At 38.5% G+C, this 23,695-nt stretch overlaps 1 protein-coding gene across 1 annotated transcript in view; it reads right to left on the bottom strand.

The window, feature by feature from the left end:
* Positions 1-23,695, bottom strand: part of CCDC191 (coiled-coil domain containing 191) — a 78,867-nt gene that overhangs the window by 49,446 nt on the left and 5,726 nt on the right. Inside the window, exons 3-7 of the mRNA XM_084873912.1 lie at positions 19,799-19,940; positions 15,304-15,441; positions 11,299-11,477; positions 9,069-9,292; positions 4,310-4,463 (exon numbers count right to left, since the gene is read on the bottom strand). Coding sequence (XP_084730038.1) covers positions 4,310-4,463; positions 9,069-9,292; positions 11,299-11,477; positions 15,304-15,441; positions 19,799-19,940 — 837 coding nt within the window. The remainder of the gene's footprint in view (positions 1-4,309; positions 4,464-9,068; positions 9,293-11,298; positions 11,478-15,303; positions 15,442-19,798; positions 19,941-23,695) is intronic.

Raw genomic sequence — 23,695 nt, 5'->3', positions numbered from 1 at the left:
TGCCATAAACATAACATTAACAATGATTCTCTAACAGAAAAACCCAACCAAATAAGCAATTTTAGTTACCCACAGAATAAAGATTAAGTGTCAACCCGTCTTTCATTGTTTTCTTCAACTTTTACAAGCAGGAAAGATTGTAGACTTTCTTATCTTAATAAGAAAACATGAAATTTATTTCAGAGTAGGGAGCAAAATTAAGAAGGCTGTTTTCCAAATGGTGTAAGAACTTTGTAGTTAATCCCTTGTGTTGTTTGTGTTAATTAGCAATGACATGTGGATTGCTGAATCTCCCCAAGAGATTTCACTGTAAGATCAAAGGAAAAATAGGATAGGCTAGAAGCAGAAAATTTCTATAAAAAAATCTATAGATTTTTTTTCTTTCATAAAACAATGAGGCTTAGAAATGAAATGTGTGGAAAAGGTGCATGAATAGTATTTTAATGAGAGCCTGCTCTGTTTCTTTCAGGAAGTCTCCTATTAAATAACATGTTCCAAAGGTGATGTTAAGAGATTGTTTGGGGAGTTGCCTGGCCGGTGTGGCTCACTGGTTGATTGTTGACCTATGAACTGTGGGGTCACTGTTCTATTCCCGGTCAGGGTACATACCTGGGTTGTGGGCTCGATTCCCAGTAGGGGGGCATTCAGGAGGAAGTTGATCAATGATTATCATTATTGATGTTTCTATCTCTCTCCCTCTCCTTTCCTCTCTCTGAAATCAATTTAAAAAACGTATTTAAAAAAAAAATCTTAAAAAAAAAAAAAGGAGAATGTTTGGGGAACAAATACAATCCAGAGCCAAAGCACAAAAAGTACAGGAATTAATGGAACCCAAACTATAGCAACTCTTTAAAACATATTCCTTAAAGTCTTCTTGCAAATACTCTATAGAGACAGCTGCTGGGTTTGTGCCAGTGACCCATTCTGAGGATGCTGACAGGAGCTTCCTGTTCTTTAGCCGCGCACTGCAGGGCAGCTAGGCATCTTTCCCCTTTTCATCCTGTGGCCATATTTAGGCTGCTGAGTATCCAGGTTTCATTACCCAAGGGCAGCTCCAGGCTCCTTTGGAATAGGGTAGGAATGTGGGCTGGGACCAAGAGAATGAGCCCAGAGGGCCTGCTACTCCGATGGCATTTACCAGAGGACCATCCTGTCTGCAGCCAAGTCAATGTAAAAGCCTGACAAGCACGGTGGTAGATTTTCCCCATGTCTCAGATATACCCATACATACTGGAGAAATCTAAATTAGAGGTTCACCAACAATCATCACATTGAAAGGGAAGGAGGACCTAAGTAACTTTGGAAAACAAGATTTTGGCTAGTAAGGCTAAAAACAAAAATAACAGTATAAATATTATACTCAGTAAATTTATTTCCATAGTTACATGGGTTAGGTATTCTGAAACTACTTTATAATATACTAAGATTAATTAATTAAGTAAATATATTTAGATAATAAGCTTTAGGTTACTCACTGTCAGAGAAAGAAGTTCTAGAGAAGCAAGGAGGAAAGGCTATGCTAAAACCTGTGCGCTAGGTTAGGGTTAAAGTTATTTTATTATATACTAGAGGCCTGGTGCACAAAATTTGTGCACTTGGGGGCAGTCTCTCAGTCCGGACTGTGCCCTCTTGTAGTAAGGGAGCCCTTGGGGGAATGTCTGATTGACGGGTTAGGCCTGCGCCAGGTCTAAGCCGGCAGTCGGACAACCTTAGTGCTGCCGCAGAGGTGGGAAGGCTCCTGTCACTGCCGTTGCACTTGCCAGCCATGAGCCCAGCTCAGGGCTTTTGGCTGAGTGGTGCTCCCCTTGTGGGAGTGCATTGACCACCAGGGGGAAGCTCCTGCATTGAGTGTCTGCTCCCTCCTGATCAGTGCATGTCATAATGACCAGTCGTTTTGCTGTTCGGTCAATATGCATATTAGCCTTTTATTATATAGGATACACAGATAGATACAGAAATAAGTTACAAATAAAGAAAGGGGAAGGACAGTAAGATCCTGTGTGTTGCACTGGACTTGGAGGCACCAGTGTGAACTCATGGATTTTAATATGCATACTGACAGCCACAGAAATAAATATAATGTGTGTGCACATGTGGGTTAGTATACATACACATATTTCCCAACTATGTCTGCTGAGAGGGGACAGCCTAGAAACAACGACACTCCAGGAGCACAGAACATACCTTGGTTTCTAAATATTATTTTCCAATAAAAGGAACCAGGTTCCATGTAGAAGTGGTTGATTCCAGGGTTAAGGCAGGAAAAAACAAGATTGCCTAAAACATCTTGTGGTGATAGAAAGAAAGGAAGTACCCAAAAAAGATGGAAGCATTTTGAAAGGGCAAAGAGTCAACTTGAAACATTTCCTAATGGCCAAAGTTAGAACAATTTGAGTAAGAAAGTAAACAACAAAAATATTAGGTTATAACCCACAGAATAAAATAAATACCCATGAGCCTATACTGATACAAATTATTGAATAAATGTATACATAAATAAATGGAAAAGAAGAGATAGTTTGTCCTTCTAGAAAAATTTCAATTAATAAATGAGAAGAAATACAAAATTATCATTAGAGAAATATCACATTATATAATTATTACAGGCAAGATCCACCAATGGATAATAAAATTAATAGGTGAAAGTTTAAGAATAAGCAGGAGAGTTGCATAATTTCACAATATTTCCACTAAGACATTTATGAGTGACAAAGAGAAAATAGTAATTTTACAGTAGGAAAACCCATCAGACATAATTTTAAGTAATCATGGTTAACATCAACAGTAACAGGACATATTAACGTTATGTACCCCCAATATGATATGCTGAGATGGGCAGAGCCTCACTTCTTGTAGTATTCTTACCAAAAATGCATACTCTCAATCCAAGCAAAAGAATCATCAGAAAAACCAAATTGGGAGACATTCTACAATATACCTGACTAGTATTCTTTAAAAATGTCAAGATCATAAAAGATAAGGAAAGAGACTGGGAAGAGACTACAGAGACATAACAACAAAAATGCAACATGAAATTATGGACTGAGTCCTAAAACAGAAAAAGGGTATAACAGAAAAATTGGTGACATTCTAATCCTATATAATAAAAGCTTAATATGCTAAGTGTCCAACCATTTGACCAGTCACTATGACACACACTGACCACTAGGGGGCAGACACTTTGACCAGTAGGTTAGCTTGCTGCTGGGGTCTGGCTAATCAGGACTGTGCGAGACGGGCCAGACATGCCCTAGAGTCCTGATTTGTGCACTGGTGGGGTCCCTTGGCCTGGCCTGCACCCTCTGCCAATCCGGGACTCCTCAGGAGATCTTGAAGAACCAGTTTCGGCCCAATCTACGCATGCCAGGCCGAGAGACTCCAGTGATGCACGAATCCGTGCTCCAGGTCTCTAGAAGAAGCTATATTTTAGTTAATGGTATTTAACTAAATACCAATGTTAATTTCCTAGTTTTGATAATTATACTATGTTATGTAAGATATTAATATTGGGGAATGCTGGGTGAAGGGTATTCAGGAACACTGTGTACTGTTTTTTGCAACTATTCTGTATGTCTAAGATTATTTAAAAATAAAAACTATAATAATAAAGTATAGATTCAAATCAAGCAGAATCTGTGACAAAGTAGAGATAATTCATTCGCAATCTCATGTTTACATGAGATTGGTCCTTCTAAAATTGAGAATCTGTTGTAGTAGGTCACTAAATTTGTAAAATTCTTACATGTCTAAAATTCATACCTAGCACTTCTATCAAAAACATACATTATTATTTCTTCTTGTATAGTGGACTTCCCCAATAAAGTTTAAAAGTTAATCTTATTGGGAACACATATCTTAGTCATCTCTCCCTGGTTGGGTAATATATCATGCTACTTTTTCCTTATGTTTCTCAAGATGGCGCCCTGAGTACTCATTTGCTTCCTACTTTCTTTCAGAAATCTGACCTCTTACTGTAGGAGGTCACACTAACTCTGTCAGTCTCAGGAAGGACACAGCATCTACGATTCTTTGCCAATCTTTCTCAAAATGTTAATCCCAAACCTTAACATTTCCTCCTGCCACACTTCCCTGTTTATTCCTAACGCCAAAACTCTGACCAAACTCTTGTTGTTTTATATCTGAATTCTTATGACTTCTTGATCATCAGTTTAAAAAGCCACCATCAAATATATCTAGCTTAAAAAAAAAAAATCTGCAGTTAGGCTTAGTGTTACTTTGTGCCATCTCTGATGGAGCCTTTGTCATTTATGCTATAGAATGCTGAGTAAAGAAACATTACAATTCCCACCTGCTGATTTTCCTTGTAAGTCTGGATTAATAACTCTTTCAGTTTCTTCTTTCTCTCTTTTGCCATATTTTCTTTCTCCAGAAGAATATGAACACCTTGGAATATGCCTTTTTCTGGATATTTTGGAGAACTTTCTTCTTGTTTTTTCTTCTCTCTATTATAACAATTTAAAAATACATACATGAACAATAGACTTAACAATGAGTAATTACAACAGACCATAGTGGAATGAATACTGACTTTTCCATCAGGAGATACAAATTTTTAGATCTGGCTTTAAAGCTCACAATAGGTTTTTTTGAACCTTAAGTTTATTCCTTTTTAAAATAAAATTTAGGTAAAATGAAATAAAATTATTATAATGTACTCTGAGAAGTAGAAAACTCTATAGACATTTCAGTGAAGTATTTTTGAATTTAATATTGAGTGATATTTTGACCAAAGTTTGAGAGCTAACAACTACTAGGTATTCTCAAACATAGACATAAATTCTCTCTCTTCTTATAAGGGTGGCACAAAAAAAGGAATGAGATTTTTACAATAAGGCATTTACAAGAGTTCTAGGGAGAAAGATAATAAAAGAATCATGTGTTATTGAGTAGGAACAGAATTTATATTAGTCTTGAAAGAGCTAAAAAGAAAAAATACAGAACTTAATAAAAATAAAGAAAAGGCCTCGGGCAAGTAACAAGAGTCTGTTACTAACTTCGCTGCTCATCTTTCTGGTCATCCTCTTTCTCGCCTAATTATTGATTCTCTCTCATCTAGGTCATCCCTCTTTCATTCATGTAAGCTCATAGCCACTGTCTTCTTATTGGAGTATATTAAACTGCATAGGTATAAGGTCTATATATATACTACCTGTGTGGTAGTAAACAAACACCAAGTCAGGAATCAGGATTCATGGACTTTGGCCACAAATCAGCTGTGAAAACTCAGGCAAGTCACCTAGTCTTTCTCCACTTCACTTTACATTTGTGGGAACTCAAATTGAGACCAGGATGTCCGAGTACGCTGCAGACATCCTCTCACTAATTCACCTATCTCATACAAGGGAGCACACATTGCATCTTATTACCAGTGATGTTAACCATCACTTGGTTAAGATGGCTCTTCTCCAGTACAAAGTTGCTCTTTTTCCCTTTGAAATTAATAAATCTCTTAAGGGAAGATCCTTTGAAACTATGTAATGAAGCAGATTTAGGTTAGCTTACAAATAAGTTAAAAAACCCTACCAACAATACAATTTAACTGAACTTTTCCAAACTTACCAGTGCCACAACAACATTGTATTAGATATTTTTTGGCAGATCATAGAGGGCATTTAAAGAAATACAGTTCTAATGCCATGGATCTGATTTTTAAAAAATAAGTATCTGTTGTAAAAGTATTATCTGCTCATTGTGAAAGAGTGGAGAGGTACACAAGCCATCTATATTTCCTCCCGGAAAAAAACACACTGATAACATATCAGCGCTGTTTCATTACAGAATCATTATTAATTTCTCCACTATTTATTAATGCCTGTTATAATAAATAATATTAATTACTTTTGTGCACAAATCTTTGTCTGGATTTCTGCTCATTTTCTTCATGATAGCAACATTTTTATAGCTCTTGTTGTTTATTGCCAAATTGCTTTTTGGAATGTTTAAGTCAGTGTATCCACCTAGAGGTATAACACAATACCTCTCTCACTGTAACCAGGGGTCTGATTTTTAACGTTTAAATGAAATGACAGGTCAGTGAACATCTGCTGAGTGCCCACTGGAAAAGAGCTTCCCGCTACCATCAAATGTTACTTGCTTCACAATTTATTTTAGGCCTGCCTAGGTTTGTCAGGGCTTAAGAGCAATCTGAAAAGCAAGGCTGACCTCAGTAAGAACTCACTGAAACCCTGGTGACTGCTTTCTAAAAGGAACAGCGTCTGGAGGAGGCCTGAGCCTGGCACTTGAAAGCGAAGCGCAAGTCCACTGCCGAGCTGTTTCAAATTGAGCAGAATGAGAGTAATCAAGAACACAGGGGGAAAGCTGTGTGGGCTGACAGGGTGGGAGGGATTATCTAATAGTCTTGCTGGCATCTCAGTTTGAGTATTCAGCCACTGCAGGCGGTTGTTCCAAGGCTTTTGCAGTTCATACCTCAAAGCTATTTCTCCCAACAAATACATCAGTTATTTCATTTATGAAGCTCATTTTTTCATGAAGATTCATAACAGTCCTACATTCTGTGAGAACTACTTTGTTTTTCTTATGTTAAATACTAGTGGCCCAGTGCATGGATTCATGCACATTGAAAGGAAATTAATTAGAATATTTTAACATTGCTATTAGCCCTTTCTCTATAAGAGAAGTGTCAACCAAATCGACAAGCATGTGAATGTTGTCAGCAAGAGCTTTATATGTATTGTGCATGCGGGAGTCAACTTAGCTTTTTATATATATAGAATAAACTTGCTTAATTAGACCTGCTTTCTGATTTAACTAAACTTTTTCCAGCCCAGTGAAGCACCCCAACTTATCTTTCAGGTAATTGTTAGCAACACAGCAGTAAATCAACACAAAGCAGATTATTATTGTAGATTATGCAGGGAGAACAAAGGGTAAAATATTTTATAGAAGTGTTTGACTATATTCTGGACAGTGAGAAAACCTGAAGTCATTTTCAAGGTCCACCTTCTTTTCAGTCGAGTCAAGTTTCTAAACTTTCCAAATCTCTGTTTTCCGGCTAATTAAAAGAAAATAGGATTCTATGGAGTCTCCTATCTACCTACTCCAGAACTTCTGTGAGAATCAAATGAGATGAGGCATAGGAAAACACTTCACAGACATTTGGTTAAAGTGTGAAATGTTTGCACCTGGCTATAAAGCAAGTCGGGTTACTGGGCTGAAGAAACTCCAAGGAGGCTAGTCAATACAGAGAGGAAGCCAGGCTTTGCTATGTGACGTCATTACCCAGAGTCCACAAAGACCGTTTCTGGGCTGGGCTGTGGGCTGCATTCTGTGCCATGGGATTTTGACAGCATTGGCTACAATTTAGTGGGCTGTCGCTCAAGGATGGTAGCAGAGCCTGGGTCCCACTTGGGGGAAGTAGAGTGTTGCTTTGTTGGCACCAGGTCCATGTTGCTGTTTCTTTGTAAATGGCCAGTGCACGTCACGGCAGCTCCTATGTTGAGCATCTGCCCCTGGTGGTTAGTGCACATCATAGCGGCTGGTCCGATGGTCAGAGGGACATTTAGCATATTAGCCATCTATCTATCTATCTATCTATCTATCTATCTATATAAAGACTAGAGGCCCGCTACACAAATTCGTGCACCAGTGGGATCCCTTGGCCTGGCCCGCATCCTCTCACAATCTGGGACCTCTTAGAGGATGTCAGAGAGCTGGTTTCGGCCTGATCCTCACAGGCCAGGCCGAGGGACCCCACCAGTGCACAAATTTGTGCATAGGGCTTCTAGTATACATATAAGATCTTTGGTTAATCTCTTCCTGCCCTCCCTTCTCCCCGCTTCTCTCTGAGATTCATTAGTCTGTTCCATGTTTCCATGCCTGTGGTTTCCACTCCTGCCTTGAGTATCTTCCCTCTAGTGATCAGTGCACGTCATAGCTACTGGCCAGTCAGCCAGTCGGCAGGTCACTTAGGCTTTTTATATATATATAGATTCTTTTTCTCTATCAGTGGCAGTGGGGCAGGGTGACATCCGGATGATCATCAGAAGATAAGACGGATGCAATTCACAATAAGGTGAGGCACACAATTAAATCTTAAGAATGTTCAGGTAACCTAAGAGATGCAAACTAACCAATATAATACCTATTAAAAATGCAAATCATGCCAGGACCGGTTTGGCTCAATGGATAGAGCATCAGCTTGGGGACTGAAGGGTCCTGGGTTCGATTCCGGTCAAGGGCATGTACCTTGGTTGCAGGCATATCCCCAGTGGGGGGTGTGCAAGAGGCAGCTGATCAATGACTCTCTCTCATCAATGTTTCTGACTCTCTATCTCTCTCCCTTCCTCTCTGTATAAAACCAATAAAATATATTTAAAAAAATAAATAAAAATGCAAATCATGTTGAAAATGATGATACTCCTCAATTCTGAGAAAAGTGTGGAAAACTGGCCTACTGCCAGCAATAGTATAAATAAGTCCAACCCATTTGGAAAGCAGTTTGGCAATGTTTCAAGAGTCATAAAAAGGCCTATACCATTTGACTCAGTAATTATATTCCTAAGAATATAATTCAAAAGAATAAAAAAGTTCAGTGCACTATTGCTGAAAAAATCTGAAATAGCTGTAATGCTAACCAGCATAAGGAGGGGAGATTATTACATAAATTATGGTAAAGGAACTCAATGGAGTAAGATATAGATCTTAGGACTCCAATTAATGTGATAATTGCAACCAGAGTAACAAATTAAGGCCCTGGCTGGGCATCACATTTGGTTAGAGTGACGTCCTGATATGCCAAGGTTGCCGGTTTGATTCCCAGTCAGGACACATACAAGAATCAACCAATGAATGCATAAATGGTTGAACACAAACAAAAAGATTAACAAATTAGGTGTACTTTACAGCTGCAACTAAATATTAAAAAAGGACCAAAATCAGGAGGAAATACATGGAAAAGTTAAAGCGTTAATTTAAGATGGTGGAATAGTGGGTGATTTCTCTGTTGTGTTTTGCAATTTTAATGTTTGTGCATTTTAAAAAACTTCCAAAATGACTGCTTAATACACCGCTCATCACAGATGGCTTACATTTTCCATGCTTCTTGCACTGTGAGCCTCCTCTCAATTATCTCCCTCCGCAGCTTTACCATCTCCCTCTGAATCGCCTCCTCCTCTTTCCTGGCCTCCAGGGCCTTCCTCCTCTTCTCTTCTTGCACCAGACACTGAGCTTCTAAGAAGGCAGATTTTTTCAGGGTCTTTTCAATTCTTTGGCGCTCCAGTTCTTTCTCCCGTCTTAAGCGATTTTCTTTTACCTTAAGGAGAGAATACAAGGGGAAAATGCAGCCCTTCAAGTAGCAAGGGATTTACAAAACTGTGGAACACATTTTAAGTTCAGAATAAACCCATTCTGCCCCAGAACCCCATTATTTATCAGAAGAATGGAGAGAATTCATTTGTTTACTTGGTAAGTAAACAATATGAAATTTTAAGTGAAGTTAGGTAAGATGACTCTCAGCAATTAGGGAATAATCTGTACCATGAAAAAGTTGAAAATCTAATGGGTCAGCTGCCAAGTTCTGAACTCTTATTTAGTAATGATTTTCCATTGGTAAGATTTTCCAAATTAGTGCTATTTATTTAGGCCATGCCTGCATACTAATTATAATTTTGAAAAGATTAATATTTTGGGAAAGGCTACATTGTAAAGGATAGAACAATGATTTACGGATGGTCCCTGATTTAAAATGGTCCTATTTACAATTTTTTTTTTTACTGCAAAAGCAACACGTGTTCAGTAAACCATACTTTAAATTTTGTTCTTTCTCTAGGCTAGCAATATGTGGCAGGACACTTTCTCATGATGCCAACAGCAGCAGTGAGATGATTTTGCCCACCTGTAGGCTAATGCAAGCATCTTGAACATGTTTAAGGCAGGCTAGGTGGTAAGTTAGATGTATTAAATGCATTTTTGACTCATGATATTCTCAACTTATATTTATTGAGATATAACCCCATCATAAATCAAGGAGCATCTGTAGTGCCTTAAAGAATACCAAAATCCTTTATTCATTTCTATGATGATTTAAATACTGTATATTGATGATTCTGGATCATACTTGAAAACCAAAACCAAAACCATGAAATTTACAGGTATTTCTAAATAAGCACAATAATTTTTAAAACCTATTAATTCTTTTTTTTTTTTAATATATTTTATTGATTTTTTACAGAGAGGAGGGGAGAGAGATAGAGAGCTAGAAACGTCAATGAGAGAGAAACATTGACCAGCTGCCTCCTGCACACCCCCTACCGGGGATGTGCCTGCAACCAATGTACATGCCCTTGACCGGAATCGAACCCGGGACCTTTCAGTCCGCAGACCGACGCTCTATCCACTGAGCCAAACCGGTTTCGGCTAAAACCTATTAATTCTTTAGAGGCCTGACTAGCTATGAATTAACGAGTGGTCCTTTCCCTCCTGCTTCACTTAACTTTACCAGTATCTTACCGTCCAATTATGACTTCTAGATAATGGATATCTCTTATTGAAACTTCTTTTCTCCTCTCTATCATAAATCTAAACCGGGATATACCTCTACCCAATTTTTCTAACATCCCCAGTGCCGATTAGGCACACCTTATGGTTTAAAGCAATTAGAGATTCAGTGTTCTAGAAAGGTGGCACACGTGTATAAGCATTAATTCAGTTCAGTCTTAGTTCTGAACTTTTGGCAAAGGCTGGGTCATTCTGATTTCCTGAAGCTCCTCTACAAAGTGTGAGATGCATCTTTTTCCTGTAACCTACTATTCCCTTTAAAGAAAAGAAAGTTTCCATATGCCTTTCTAATTCAAAGCAGCTGAAGTAGATTTAATTCAGATCTGTCCTTCCTTTCAAATTATAATCACAAAATGAGTGAATTTTTCAGTTGTCTAGGAAAGAATTACCATTATAACATCCAACAGAATATTCATGATATTAATATATTGATGTCTCAATTCAAAAGCCAAATTCAAGCAAAACCTAATCTACATATTTGTAATAGAAAGTACCACATCCAAATTAATAAAGTTTGGCCCAACACTCTGTTGGTCAAATTCAATTATTCCTTTTTGAGGATTTTTAAAAATAGTTTCCTATCTCAGTTTATGAGCATTATTTTTCTTCTGAAGTTCTTATATTTTATTTTTATTCTTTCTAACCAAACGACAGATGGCAGCCTTTTTCATAATAAGGCTTCAGTCTTTATTTAAGCTTATTAAATGTATTATACAAAGATTGCTTCCTGTTATCCATTTTAATTTTGTTTTTCCCTCCCACCTGCTTATGTCTTATCTCCATGGTAAGACGAGGATCCTTCTGCTGCTTCTTGTCGTGGTTTCCACTCATTTCGATATCTTCCAACATCCCAGAATCCACCACATCTTTATGGAGCAGATGGTCTATAAATTTTTGAACAGAGCAACTTTCCTCTTCTTCCTCCAAGTAGCCACATAAATCTGCAAGAAACAGAACAATAACAAAAAAATTTTTTTTAATTTAAATTTAATAAATTTCCATATTTATATAAATAATCCTGGTACAATAAAAATACAATATTGTGAGTGTTTGATAAATAGTAACTGATAATGCCAATTGCATGAGTATAGAACACAGTAATAAACTACAACTAAGAGGAAAAAATACCCTCTATTCATAAATTGCCCTCAACCAAGTCACTAAAAACTCCCTCACTGTCAGATTTAAAATATATTACTTTAATCTAAACATCCTTGAGGCTCTACTGCTTTTTAAAAAATGACTTAACTGTGGTTATAATTAACAAATAAATTGAAAATACACACACACACACACACACACACATTTATTTATTTATTTATTTATTTATTTATTTTTAAGCCAGACTTCCATTTCAAGGGAAACTTTTTAATTTTTAATTTTTAAAATATATTTTTATTTATTTCAGAGAGAAAGTGAGAGGGGGTGAGAGATGGAAACATCAATGATTAGAATCATTGATTGGCTGCCTCCTGAACCCCCCCTACTGAGGATCAAGCCAGCTACCTGGGCATGTGCCCTTGACTGGAATCCAACCCAGGACCCTTCAGTCTGAAGGCCAATACTCTATCCACTGAGCCAAATGGGCTAAGGGTAAACCGTTAATATTTAAAGTTTACAATGTTTGACATCTATCTACCAGTAAACCATCACCAGTCAAGATAATGAGCATTTCTGTCAGCCTCCAGAAGGTTCCCATGCTCATCTGTAATCTCTCCCCGACTCTTCCCCGTGTTCTCTGCCCTATCCCAAGCAACCACAGACGTACTTTTGTCATTACAGACTAGAGGCCCGATGCACGATATTCATGCAAGAGTAGGCCTTCCTTCCCGGCTGCTGGCACTGGCTTCCCTCTGGCACCCAGAACCGGGGCTCCCCTCCAGCCGTTGGCAGGCACCCAGGACCTTGGCTTCCCTCACAGCCCTGGCTTTGTCTGGAAGGTTGTCCGGTCTAATTAGTATATTACCTTTTCCCTATTATAGATTAGGTTATATTTTATAGAATTTGGTAGCAATTAAATCATAAGCTATGTACTCTTTTTTTTTTTTTTCTTTTCTTTTTGGTCAGGCTTCTTTTACTCAGCATAATTATTTTGAGACGCATCCATGTTGTATCAATAGTTTATCTTTTTTTACTGCTGAGTAGTATTCCACTGTATGGGCATATCACAACTTATTCACTCATTCATCTGTGGATAAACATTTGGGTTATTTCCAGATTTGGGCTACTATAGACAAAGTTGTTATGAACATTTGTATATAAGCCTTTGTATGAACATATGCTTTCTCTTCTCCTGAGAAGAGAAACTTTTCAAGAAACTGCCAAACTGTTTTTTCCCAAAGTGGCTATGATTTACTTTCTCATTAGCAGTATGGAAGTATTCCGGTTCCTCCACATCCTGACCAATATTTAACTAACTATTTTTAAAAGGTGTGCAAGTGGTTACTCATGGTAGTTTTAACTTTCATTTTCCTAATGACTCACAATATTGAACATCTTCTCTGTTGATGTTCTGTTTAGTACACCATGTACCGTATTTTTCGGACCATAAGACGCACCAGTTTTTAGAGAAGGGAAATGAAGAAAGAAAGATTCTGAAACAAATAGTGTCCTAAAATATTTTATGTGCATTAAAACCCAACATCACAGTCATAAACACATGTAATCAACCCTGTAAAGTAAACAGCAGCATTTAGAACCATTTTAGAGCCAGGCAAGCACACAGAGACCACACAGAGCCGGGCAAGTAAAAAAACTTTTTTTTTACAGTATATATGTAGGCTATATTTGGACCATAAGACGCAGGGACTTTTTCCCCCCACTTCTGGGGGAAAAAAAGTGCGTCTTATGGTCCGAAAAATACGGTAGTTCCATACATTATTAAAAATGGGACCTTAAAGCCTCCAGTTGTCATTACTGAATAATCTATTTCTCTCTTCAGTTCTATCAGTTTTTGCTTCACATATTTTGGGGCACTTTTGTTAAGTATATATATGTTAAATCTTATGTTTTCTTGATGGATTGACCCTTTGATCATTATAAAATGCCCTTCTTTTGTCTCTATAGCATTTCTTTTACCTTTATTTTTTTCTGATATTAGTAAGCTGCTCTTGTTTTCTTTTGGTTACTGTTTGCATAGTATTTCTTTTTCCATCCTTTTACTTTCGACGTATTTATATATATTTGAAACTAAATTGTGCCTCTTATATACAGGATATAGTTATGTCATATTTTATTTTTAATTCATTCTGTCAATCTGTCTTTTTAAAAAAAATCTTCACATGAGGATAAATGTCTACTGGTTTGAGACAGAGATAGACAGAGAGAAACACTGATGTGAGAAACATCAATCGAAGAGGAAACACAGTATTATCTTCAGTGGCACTAATGGGTAAAAGGTACTGCGGACAAAATTCTAATTCTCCTAAGAGAGAATGCTGTGACAATCAGAGCCTCACGGCAACTGAATAGGCTCCTCCCAAGTGCAGCCTCTCCATCCTGGGAGGTGTTTGGCAGAGATTCTAGCACCCCACAGTAGGTATACTGGAGAAGGATCTCTATCTGCGGGGTGAAGAGAATAGTTCAGACAAGGTAATCTTGAAGGTTTACTTTAACTGTAAGAGCTCATGACTTTGTTATTCCAAAGCTGGGGATTTGTAGAGTCCTAACAAGGGGAATGCTGCCAGGTGAATTCACCAAGGCATGAGTAATGCATAAGGATAAGGAGCTGCCACCACTGTCACTGTGCCTACCATTAAGCTCAGGGGAAATATCTCAGGCTCTTTGGCTACATTTGAAGAATCATCACAAGTTAACTAGCTATGTGTATAAGTAATTATTTTCCTTATAAAGATATAACAGGCATTTTGTAAATATAAAATGATATATGGGTGTTTAAATGTAGTCTCTAAAGCACATGTGTCAAACACAAGGCCCGCGGGCCAAATCCAGCCCGCCAGGCCTTGCAATGTGGCCCGCACCGCGCTGTCATCACTGCACTCCACTGTCAGTTTATGACATTGTCAGTTTATGACTGTTCAGTAAACCATTCGGCCCGCAATTTAGGCTGGATTTTAGATTTTGGCCCCTTCTCTGATTGCGTTCGACACCCCTACTAGCCATCCAACGATATAAGGAAGAGGCACTCTTAAATAGCATTATTTACTATTATAATTACTCTATGTAATAAAAGTGTAATATGCAAATCGACCGAATGGCAGAATAGTGGAACAACCATCCTGATGATCATCCAGGCTACGACACCCACTGGCACCAGACCAGCTAAGGTGGGTGCGATGCGATTGGTCAGGGGCTAGGCCAATGATCACCCAAAGAGGGAGGCCCAGGCCACCAACCAGTGGGCTGCAGCGGGTGGCAGGGCCTCCCTCTGTGAGGGAAGCCTGGGCCCTGGGTGCCAGCAGTCAGAGGGAGCCCAGGTCCCGGGTACCGGTGGCCGGAGGGAAGTCCGGGTCCCAGGTGCCAGAGGGAAGCTGGTGACGGCAGCTGGGGAAAGGAAGGCCTACTTTTGCACAAATTTCATGGATTGGGCCTCTAGTAAGAATTATAAATAATAGAATATTTTAATTTAAAAAACATGAATTTACTGAGGATATAGATAAGTAATGTAAATTGAATCAAGAAAAATTAAAGCTAATTATAAAACTAACACAAAGAAAAGTCAGATAACATTTATTCAAAACAATTGAAAAAACTTCTTAGACACATTAATTGGATGTTAAAGCTTTAACTGATTAGATCAGTTCTTACCATCAAACTTGTCATATTTCAAATGATCACTGGCTTCTAACACAGGAGGGACACTGGATACAGTGTCTTCAGCTTCCCCATCACTTGCTAGTTCTTGCTTGAGTTTGGTGTCTAACCAGTCATTTACCAGCTCCTGAGCTATCAATAAAACAAAAACATATTTTAACATTTCAGCTACTTCAGAGACCTTTCATCACTCACTGTTTTCATTCATTCAGTAAATATTAATTGAGCACTGATCATGCGTCACGTACTGTTCTAGAACAAAACAGCAAAAATAAAACCTACCAGACCATGAAACTTGCATTCTAACTGGGGAAGAGAGACGATAAACAAGTAAGTCAGAAAAACAGAGCCTGGGAAAGAGAAAAGGTGGATAAGAAATGGAGACAGATGTTGATATTTTTAAATTGGTGGTCAAAGGAGGCCTCACTGAGAAGATTTGAACAAAGAAGGAAAGTAAGTGAGGAAGTGAGCCACATGGCTACGCAAGAAAATATTATTCCACATAGAGGAAAAGCAAGTGCAAAGGCCCTAGGACAGGGGAGTGCCTGGTGTGTTGGAGAGATAGTAAGTAGGCAGTGGCTGGAGAGGAGCGGGTGAAGGAGGCTGGAGGAAACAGTAGGAGATGAGGTGGTAGAGGTAAAGTGGGGATCAGGTTTAGAGCAGGGGTTCTGGATTAGGGTGAAATCGAGCTCTAGTGGACATCTGGCAACGTCTGAAGTAATTTTTGGTTGTCACTACTGGGGAAGTGACATTGGCATATAGCGGGTAGGGACTACGGATGCTGCTAAACATCCTACAATGTTTAGCGCCCACAACAAAAATTATCATAGTGCTGAGGTTGAAAAGCTCTTCTTTAGAGACTTGACATCATTCTAGGTACTCTGGCTTTTACTCTGAATGCAATGGGAAGCCACAGGTTTGTGATCAGAGATCACTCTTCGACGATGTTAAAATAGCCCATAAGGGGACACACACGGAAGCAGGGCACACCATCTGGGAGACAAATGCAATAATCTAGGAGAGGGGTGATGGTGGCCTAGGAGTGGAGGTATTAAAAATGGTCATTATAAAAAAATAATGTTTTGAGGTGAAGTTAACTTGATTTGCTGATGGACTGGATATGAAATGTGAGAGAGAGAAATCTACAGGTTTTTGGCCTAAGCAATTGCAAGGATGGAGATACCACTTACTGAGCCAGGGAAGGCCCAGGGGGCAGCAGCTTTGGAGGGAAGACAGGTTCAATTTTAGACTTGAGTTCAGTTTTAAGATGCTTTTGAGAAATCCAAATAGGGTTGTCAAATAGGTATTGGCTACACCAATCTGTATTTCAGGGAAGAGGTCCAAGCTGAAGAAATAAATTTGGCTGTTGTTAGCATATAGATGGTACTTAAAGCTGTAGAAGTGGATGAGGTTGCCAAAGGAGGAAGGATTCACCCTGAGAAACTCCAGTATTTAGATGCTGAAGAGAGAAGACATAACCAGGAAACTAGGAAGGAGAGGTCACTGACACAGGAGAAAGACTATAAAAACTGAGTGGGACATCCTGGGAGTCAAGTCCATTTGGATTTCTTTCTTAGTGGTAGCCAGAAAATCATCTTAAATATATAGGTGACAAAATGTCTACTTCAGCATTACCTTAAACATTATTAGCATTATCAAACAGTTTTTATGGTAGGGCAAGGGGATTTCAAAGAAAAATGTCTACTTCAGATTATCTTTATCATTATCTCATAGCTCTGAAGAAATGGAGTGTTTCTATACATTGAATGATGCTAAAAGGTACTTAATATAGATAGGAATGTATGACATATAAAACAGGAAAAAATGAATCGAGATAATGAAACTAAGTGTAAAAAGTATACTAGCACCGTGGCTGGTATTGCTAAGTGGTTAGTTTGTCAGCCCACCCACTGAAGGGTCGCAGGTTCAATAATTCCTGGTCAAAGGCACATACTTAGGTTGCAGGTTTCCATCTCTGGCCATGGTCAGGTGTAGGAGGCAACCAATCCATGTGTCTCTCTCACATCAATGTTTCTCTCTCCCTCTCCTTCCCTCCCTCCCACTCCTCGAAAAAATCAATGGAAAAACATATCCTTGTGTGAGGATTAACAACAACAAAAAAATATAATAGCAGCAAATATCGGTTTTCAGAGGAAGGCAGGGAAAGGGAGCAGATATTCATTGAGTAACCTGTGTATGATAATTCAGATATTTATATGTATAATAACTTATGTATAGAATAATTCAGATCTACTAACACCATTCATTGATAAAGAGGGGTTCACAGTATCCCCTCACTCTCTTATCCATGGGAGAAACATTCCAAGACACCCAGTGGATGCCTGAAACAGTGGAGAGTACCAAATCCTGTGTGTAATGTTTTTCCTATACATACATACCTATAATAAGTTTACTTTATAAATTAGGCACAATACGAGGTTAACAATAACTAACGATGATAGAACAATTATAACAATGTACTGCGATAAAGTTATGTGGTCGATCTCTCTCTCTCTCTCTCTCTCTCTCAAAATATCTTATTCTTTTACACTTACCTTTTCATTTAAAAGAAACACGTACCGCTCTTTTGGCATATCTGAATTGCCAGCATCACTACTTTTGCACTTTGGGGCCATTATTAAGTAAAATAAAGGTTACTTGAATACAAGCACTGTGAAACCCCGTTAATCTGATAACCAAAACACCTAAGTGACTAATGGGTGGATAACAAATATGTAAATTAGCTTCTGGGCAGTAAAATAGGCAAAAATTAAAGACAAGAGAAAGAAAAGCTTTCCTTCTGAATTCTGGAATTCATTATATTAGGTCTAGTAATAATTAATGTCGTTTTCTAATACTTTTTTAAATCGAATTTATTTAAACAATACAACAAAATTTAATCAACAATATAGTTGCCGTTGTTTTCTACTACTTGTGCCCCACGCTCAGGAAGCATTTTAATCCCTCTGTTGTAAAATTCTTGTGATTTTGATGCAAAAAATTCGGTCAATGCATTTTTGAGGCATTCTTCATTATTAAATTTTTTTCCAAGAAGAAAGTTTTGCAAAGAACGAAACAAATAGTACTCAGAAGGGGCAATATCAGGAGAATATGCAGGTTGAGGGAGAACTTCCCATTCCAACTGGCGCAGTTTTTTTTTTTGTTTGTTTTGTTTTTTTAAGAAAACCCACTGTATGGGAGAACATATTCACCTGATATTTCTTTTTTCTTTTTTTTAAATATATTTTATTGATTTTATACAGAGAGGAAGGGAGAGAGATAGAGAGTTAGAAACATCGATGAGAGAGAGTCATCGATAAGCTGCCTCTTGCACACCCCCTACTGGGGATATGCCCGCAACCAAGGTACATGCCCTTGACCAGAATCGAACCCGGGACCCTTCAGTCCCCAAGCCGACGCTCTATCCATTGAGCCAAACCGGTCCCGGCACCAACTGGCGCAGTTTTTCAGCAGTGATTCTTGCAGTATGCGGTCGTGCGTTATCGTGGTGAAGAATTACACCCTTCCGATTAATCAGCGCGGGTTCTTTTTCTCTTAAAGCTTGGGCTAACCTTTCCAATTGGGCACTATACACTGCACTTGTAATGGTTTGGTTAGATGGTAAAAGTTCATAATGAAGAATTCCTTTAAAATTCCACCAAACACACAACATCACTTTTTTCGCATGCAAGTCAGGTTTTGGCGTGGGCTGCGGAGCCTCATTTTTGTCCAACCATTGAGGCCGCCTTTTCAAATTAACATACAGCACCCATTCTTCATCTCTGGTAACAATTTGCTCTAAAAACGGCAAACGGTTTTGACGAGAGAGGAGCGAACTGCAAATTGTGACTCTTTGATTACGGTTGTTGTCGGTCAACTCATGAGGAACCCATTTTCCAAACTTTTGGACTTTGCCAAGTGCACGCAATTGATTGGAAACTGTTTTTTTGTGAACAATTTAAAGTTGTCGCAAGCTCTTGTTGGGTAATTTGAGGATTTTGCACCAAAAGAGCTTGAAGAGCTTCTTGATCAAAATTGGACACACGGCCTCGACCACTCTTGTCATCTAACGAAAAATTTCCCTCGCGAAATTTCTCAAACCAACGCTGGCATTTTCTGGCGCTAACTGCATCTTGACCAAGAGCACTACAGATGTTTTTTGCAGCCTCACTTGCTTTTCTTCCTAATTGGAACTCGTAAAGCATGCAGTGCCGAATATGCTCTTCATCCGCCATCTTCTTAGCCCTAGTTTTGCAACAAAAACCAAACCAAACACAAACTTTTTCAAGCAAAACTTGTTACTTACACTTCACACATTCTGTAGATACCACGTGTTTGAAGGTTATGTCAATACAAGTCAATGCCAAGCAAGATTTTAAACGAATGTTTAAAAACAACATTAACTATTACTAGACCCGATAGGTTATGCTTTAATAAGTTGTACTCCAAAGAGTTATTAATCTCACAGCAAAAAATTGAATTCTCTTACCTTCTGCATAGATTTCATCATGATCCTCTATTTGCTCAGATGTTTCTAAATCTATCATTTGGCCCCAAAGCCTTCTGGATAAATCTGAATTTCCAGCTGAAAATGATTTTGAAACTCCAAATTCTGAGTCTTTCTCCTCTGTCTTTAATGTAACATAAAAAAAAAAGTTCAATAAGATGACGAATTTGTTCAAAGTTAGAAAATTTCTCTCTAGTCCTCAATAATCTGTTTTTTGTTTTTTTAAACAGCTACTGAAATAATTTCATTTTTTTCCATTTCTAAAGGAACTGTGAGGCTTAAACATCCACCTCAAATACAATAACTTAATTCAATAAACATGAAATGATAATATTTTACCAAGTTTTAACAAGTGTTCACAACATTTACATTTGAACAAAATGTTACGTAAACTTTAGGTAACTTTTGTTTAGAGCATTAGTTATGGGATGCTGACACTTGAATATTTTAAAAATAAAAATATAGCCGAAACCAGTTTGGCTCAGTGATTAGAGCGCTTGACCGGAATTCAATCTGGACCCTATGGACTGAAGGGTCCAGATTGAATTCCGGTCAAGGGCATGTACCTTGGTTGCGGGCACATCCCCAGTAGGGGGTGTGCAAGAGGCAGCTGATCATTGATTCTCTCTCATCGATGTTTCTAACTCTCTATCCCTCTCTCTTCCTCTCTGTAAAAAATCAATAAAATATATAAAAAAAATAAAAATTAAAAATAAAAATATAATATTTTATTAGTTTCCATGCTATTAAGATTTGCATATGAATGTGAGCCAGAGGCAGAGCAGCTATATTTCCTCAAATTACTATTCTGTAAGGAACCTGCCACCATAGAGGCAAACTATAGATGCAACAAAATTGGGATACAGTCACTGAACTTTAGTTTTCAGAATATTTTAACTCAACAGTAAAAATCTAGTAAAAAGTTGGCCAAATCCAGGGGTTCAGGGAGGAATTGGCAGAGGTGGACAAACTTTCTTGGCACTCTGGCTTACCTGCACATCATAAAAGAACTAACTTTACAATTAAGCCCCTGTGTTTCCCCCTCCCTACAAACCAGCTTTTTTCCACGCCTGTAGTGTTCCCAGTCTTGTCACTTAGGTAGTGATGACTCCATTCTTTCAGTTCCTAAAAATGCTTCTTGAATCTCCTCCCCCCCTCTCACTCTCTTCAGATACAATATATCAGGAAATCTATTTTCAAAATGTATCCAGGATCTGGCTCCTTCATGTCACCTCTATTGCTATTACCCTGAAAGGCACTACAATTTCCTGACAAGTTTTCTATGACAGTCTCCCACCAGAGAGATCCCTTTAGAATGAAAGGCATAACATGTTAGAACTCCACTCAAAGCCATTAGTTTGAGTAGAGTTCATGTTAGAACTCCATGGGTCCCTATTTCATGCAACTCAGAATAAAAATCTTAGTCCTTATAATGTGCTTTAAGGTCCTGCACCGCCTGGCCCTTTGTGAGTTCTCCAACCCCTCTTCTGCTACTTTTCCCATTGCTCCCTCTACTTCAGCCACATTGACCTCCTTGTTCATTCCTCCTCACATATGCAAACATGTTCCCAGCTCAGGACCTTTACACTGAACTCCCCCCTCTGTGGACTGTTCTCCGCCAGATATTCATATGATTGGCACAAGCACTAGAAGATACTAAGGATTAGAAATAATCTCTATATTTCCTTGTTTTAAAATATTATATCCTTACCATGTATTTTCAAAATAAACATATAAGAGACAGGAGAGGTCCATTTTAAATTATATTTCAATGAAATAAATGTGTCGATTGAACAACTTATTCTTTAAACTATATAGTTTATTGAATGGTAGCTCTGTTATTAGCTAAATAGTGAACATGAAGGGAAAAATAAAACTAAAATCTTCTGTCCTGAAAAGAGTTCATTGTTTCTTGGTTTGTTCCATATAACATGTATGCAATAACTCAAAAACAATTCTAAAGCAATACAGGGGTGATTAAACAATCATCTTCCAAAGTTTATTTCTTAGTAGCTATATTATAGGTAAGCATATATTATAGATTGTAAAGGAACTATCTCAATTATTTCCATGATCTTATACATTTTCAATACAGACATACCTTGGAGATATTGCAAATTTGATTCCAGACTACTAGTAATAAAGTGAGTATTGCATTAAAGTCCCACAAATTGTGGGGTTTCCCAGTGCATATAAAAGTTACTAGAGGCCTGGTGCACAAAATTTGTGCGTGCGTGTGTGTGTGTGTGTGTGTGTGTGTGTGTGTGTCCCTCAGCACAGCCTGCACCCTCTCCAATATGGGATCCCTCTCATAATCTAGGACTACTGGCTCCCAACTGCTTGCCTGCCTGCCTGCCTGCCCCTAATCACTTCTGCCTGCCAGCATGATCACCCCCTAACCACTCCCCTGCAGGTCTAGGTTCCCCCGACTGTCCCCCCCACCTCCTGGCAGGCCTGGTCACCCCAAACTGCCAGCCATCTTGTAGCGGCCATCTTGTGTGCTGGAGTGATGGTCAATCTGCATATTACTCTTTTATTAGATAGTATGTTTAGCCCAGCCAGCGTGGCTCAGTGGTTGAGCAACCACCTATGAACCAGAAGGTCTCAGTTCGACTGCCTGTCACAGCACTTGCACAGCACTTGCACAGGGTGTACAGGAGGCAGCCAATCAATGATTCTCATCATTGATATTTCTATTCCTCTCTGCCTCTCCCTTCTTCTCTGAAATCAATAAAAACATAGTTCTTAAAAAATTTATATTTATACTATACTGTAGTTTATTAAGTGTGCAATAGTATCATGTCTAAAAAAATACATTTTTGCTAAAAAATGCTAACCATCACCTGAGCCTTCATCAAGTCATAATCCTTTTGCTGGTAAAGGATCTTGCCTCAATGTTGATGAAATCGTACTAATTGTGAAGTGCAATAAAGCATAGCACAAGAAAGTGAGGCATGCCTGTATGTGCTCATGATGTGCCATGGCACATCAATTCTATTGTCCATGCTAGACTTCTTTGTAGAATATCACTATCAATAGCAGAAACAGCAGCTACAAGGCACTCCTATATTTACTCAAGGCTGGGAAGTACAAACATGAGTTTCTTAAATGTGCAAACTTCATGCTCATATATAATATTTTTGGGAGTAATATATTTTCGGAAGTACCCACTTCTTTTTTAATAATGCTGTATACAAGCAAATACTTACCACTGTATCTGTGTATACGAGTGTCAAAATAATTCCAAAGAAAAGTATAAGAGGAAGAGATTAGGCGATTGAGAAGAGGGGGAGTTGTTTACTGAGAGGGGCATATTAAGCTGAGCTTTAAGGGAAGGATCTAAATTAGCTTCTCAAAGAGGAAGGGTGTCTCAGGATGGGGATCAACATGAGTCAAAGCAAAGAAAGTCTTATCTGATGGAGGGAAAGGAAATCAGCCTGGCAGGGAGTCACACAGAGCACATGTGTCAAACACAAGGCCCGCGGGCCAAATCCAGCCCGCCAGGCCTTGCAATGTGGCCCGCACCGCGCTGTCATCACTGCACTCCGCTGTCAGTTTATGACATTGTCAGTTTATGACTGTTCAGTAAACCATTCGGCCCGCGATTTAGGCTGGATTTTAGATTTTGGCCCCTTCTCTGATTGAGTTCGACACCCCTAACACAGAGTATCAGTAAAAGGGTTGTTAGAGGTAGACTGATAGAGGGCATTAAATGCCAGTCTTGATTTAGAGTTTCATCTGATGGCATGTAGAACCACTGAAGCTTCAAGATTGAAGAGCTGACATGATGAAAATGTTTGAAAAGCTCAAAGTAGCAGAATGTACTGCAGTAAGAAGATGAATTAATCTATCAAATCAGGATGAGGATGAATTATAAAT

The sequence above is a fragment of the Pipistrellus hanaki genome (genome assembly GCF_964339955.1).
Source record: "Pipistrellus hanaki genome assembly, chromosome: 2".
Lineage (NCBI taxonomy): Eukaryota > Metazoa > Chordata > Mammalia > Chiroptera > Vespertilionidae > Pipistrellus > Pipistrellus hanaki.
The sequence above is the reverse complement of the archived record's forward strand: the minus strand, read 5'-3'. Positions and strand labels throughout refer to the sequence as shown.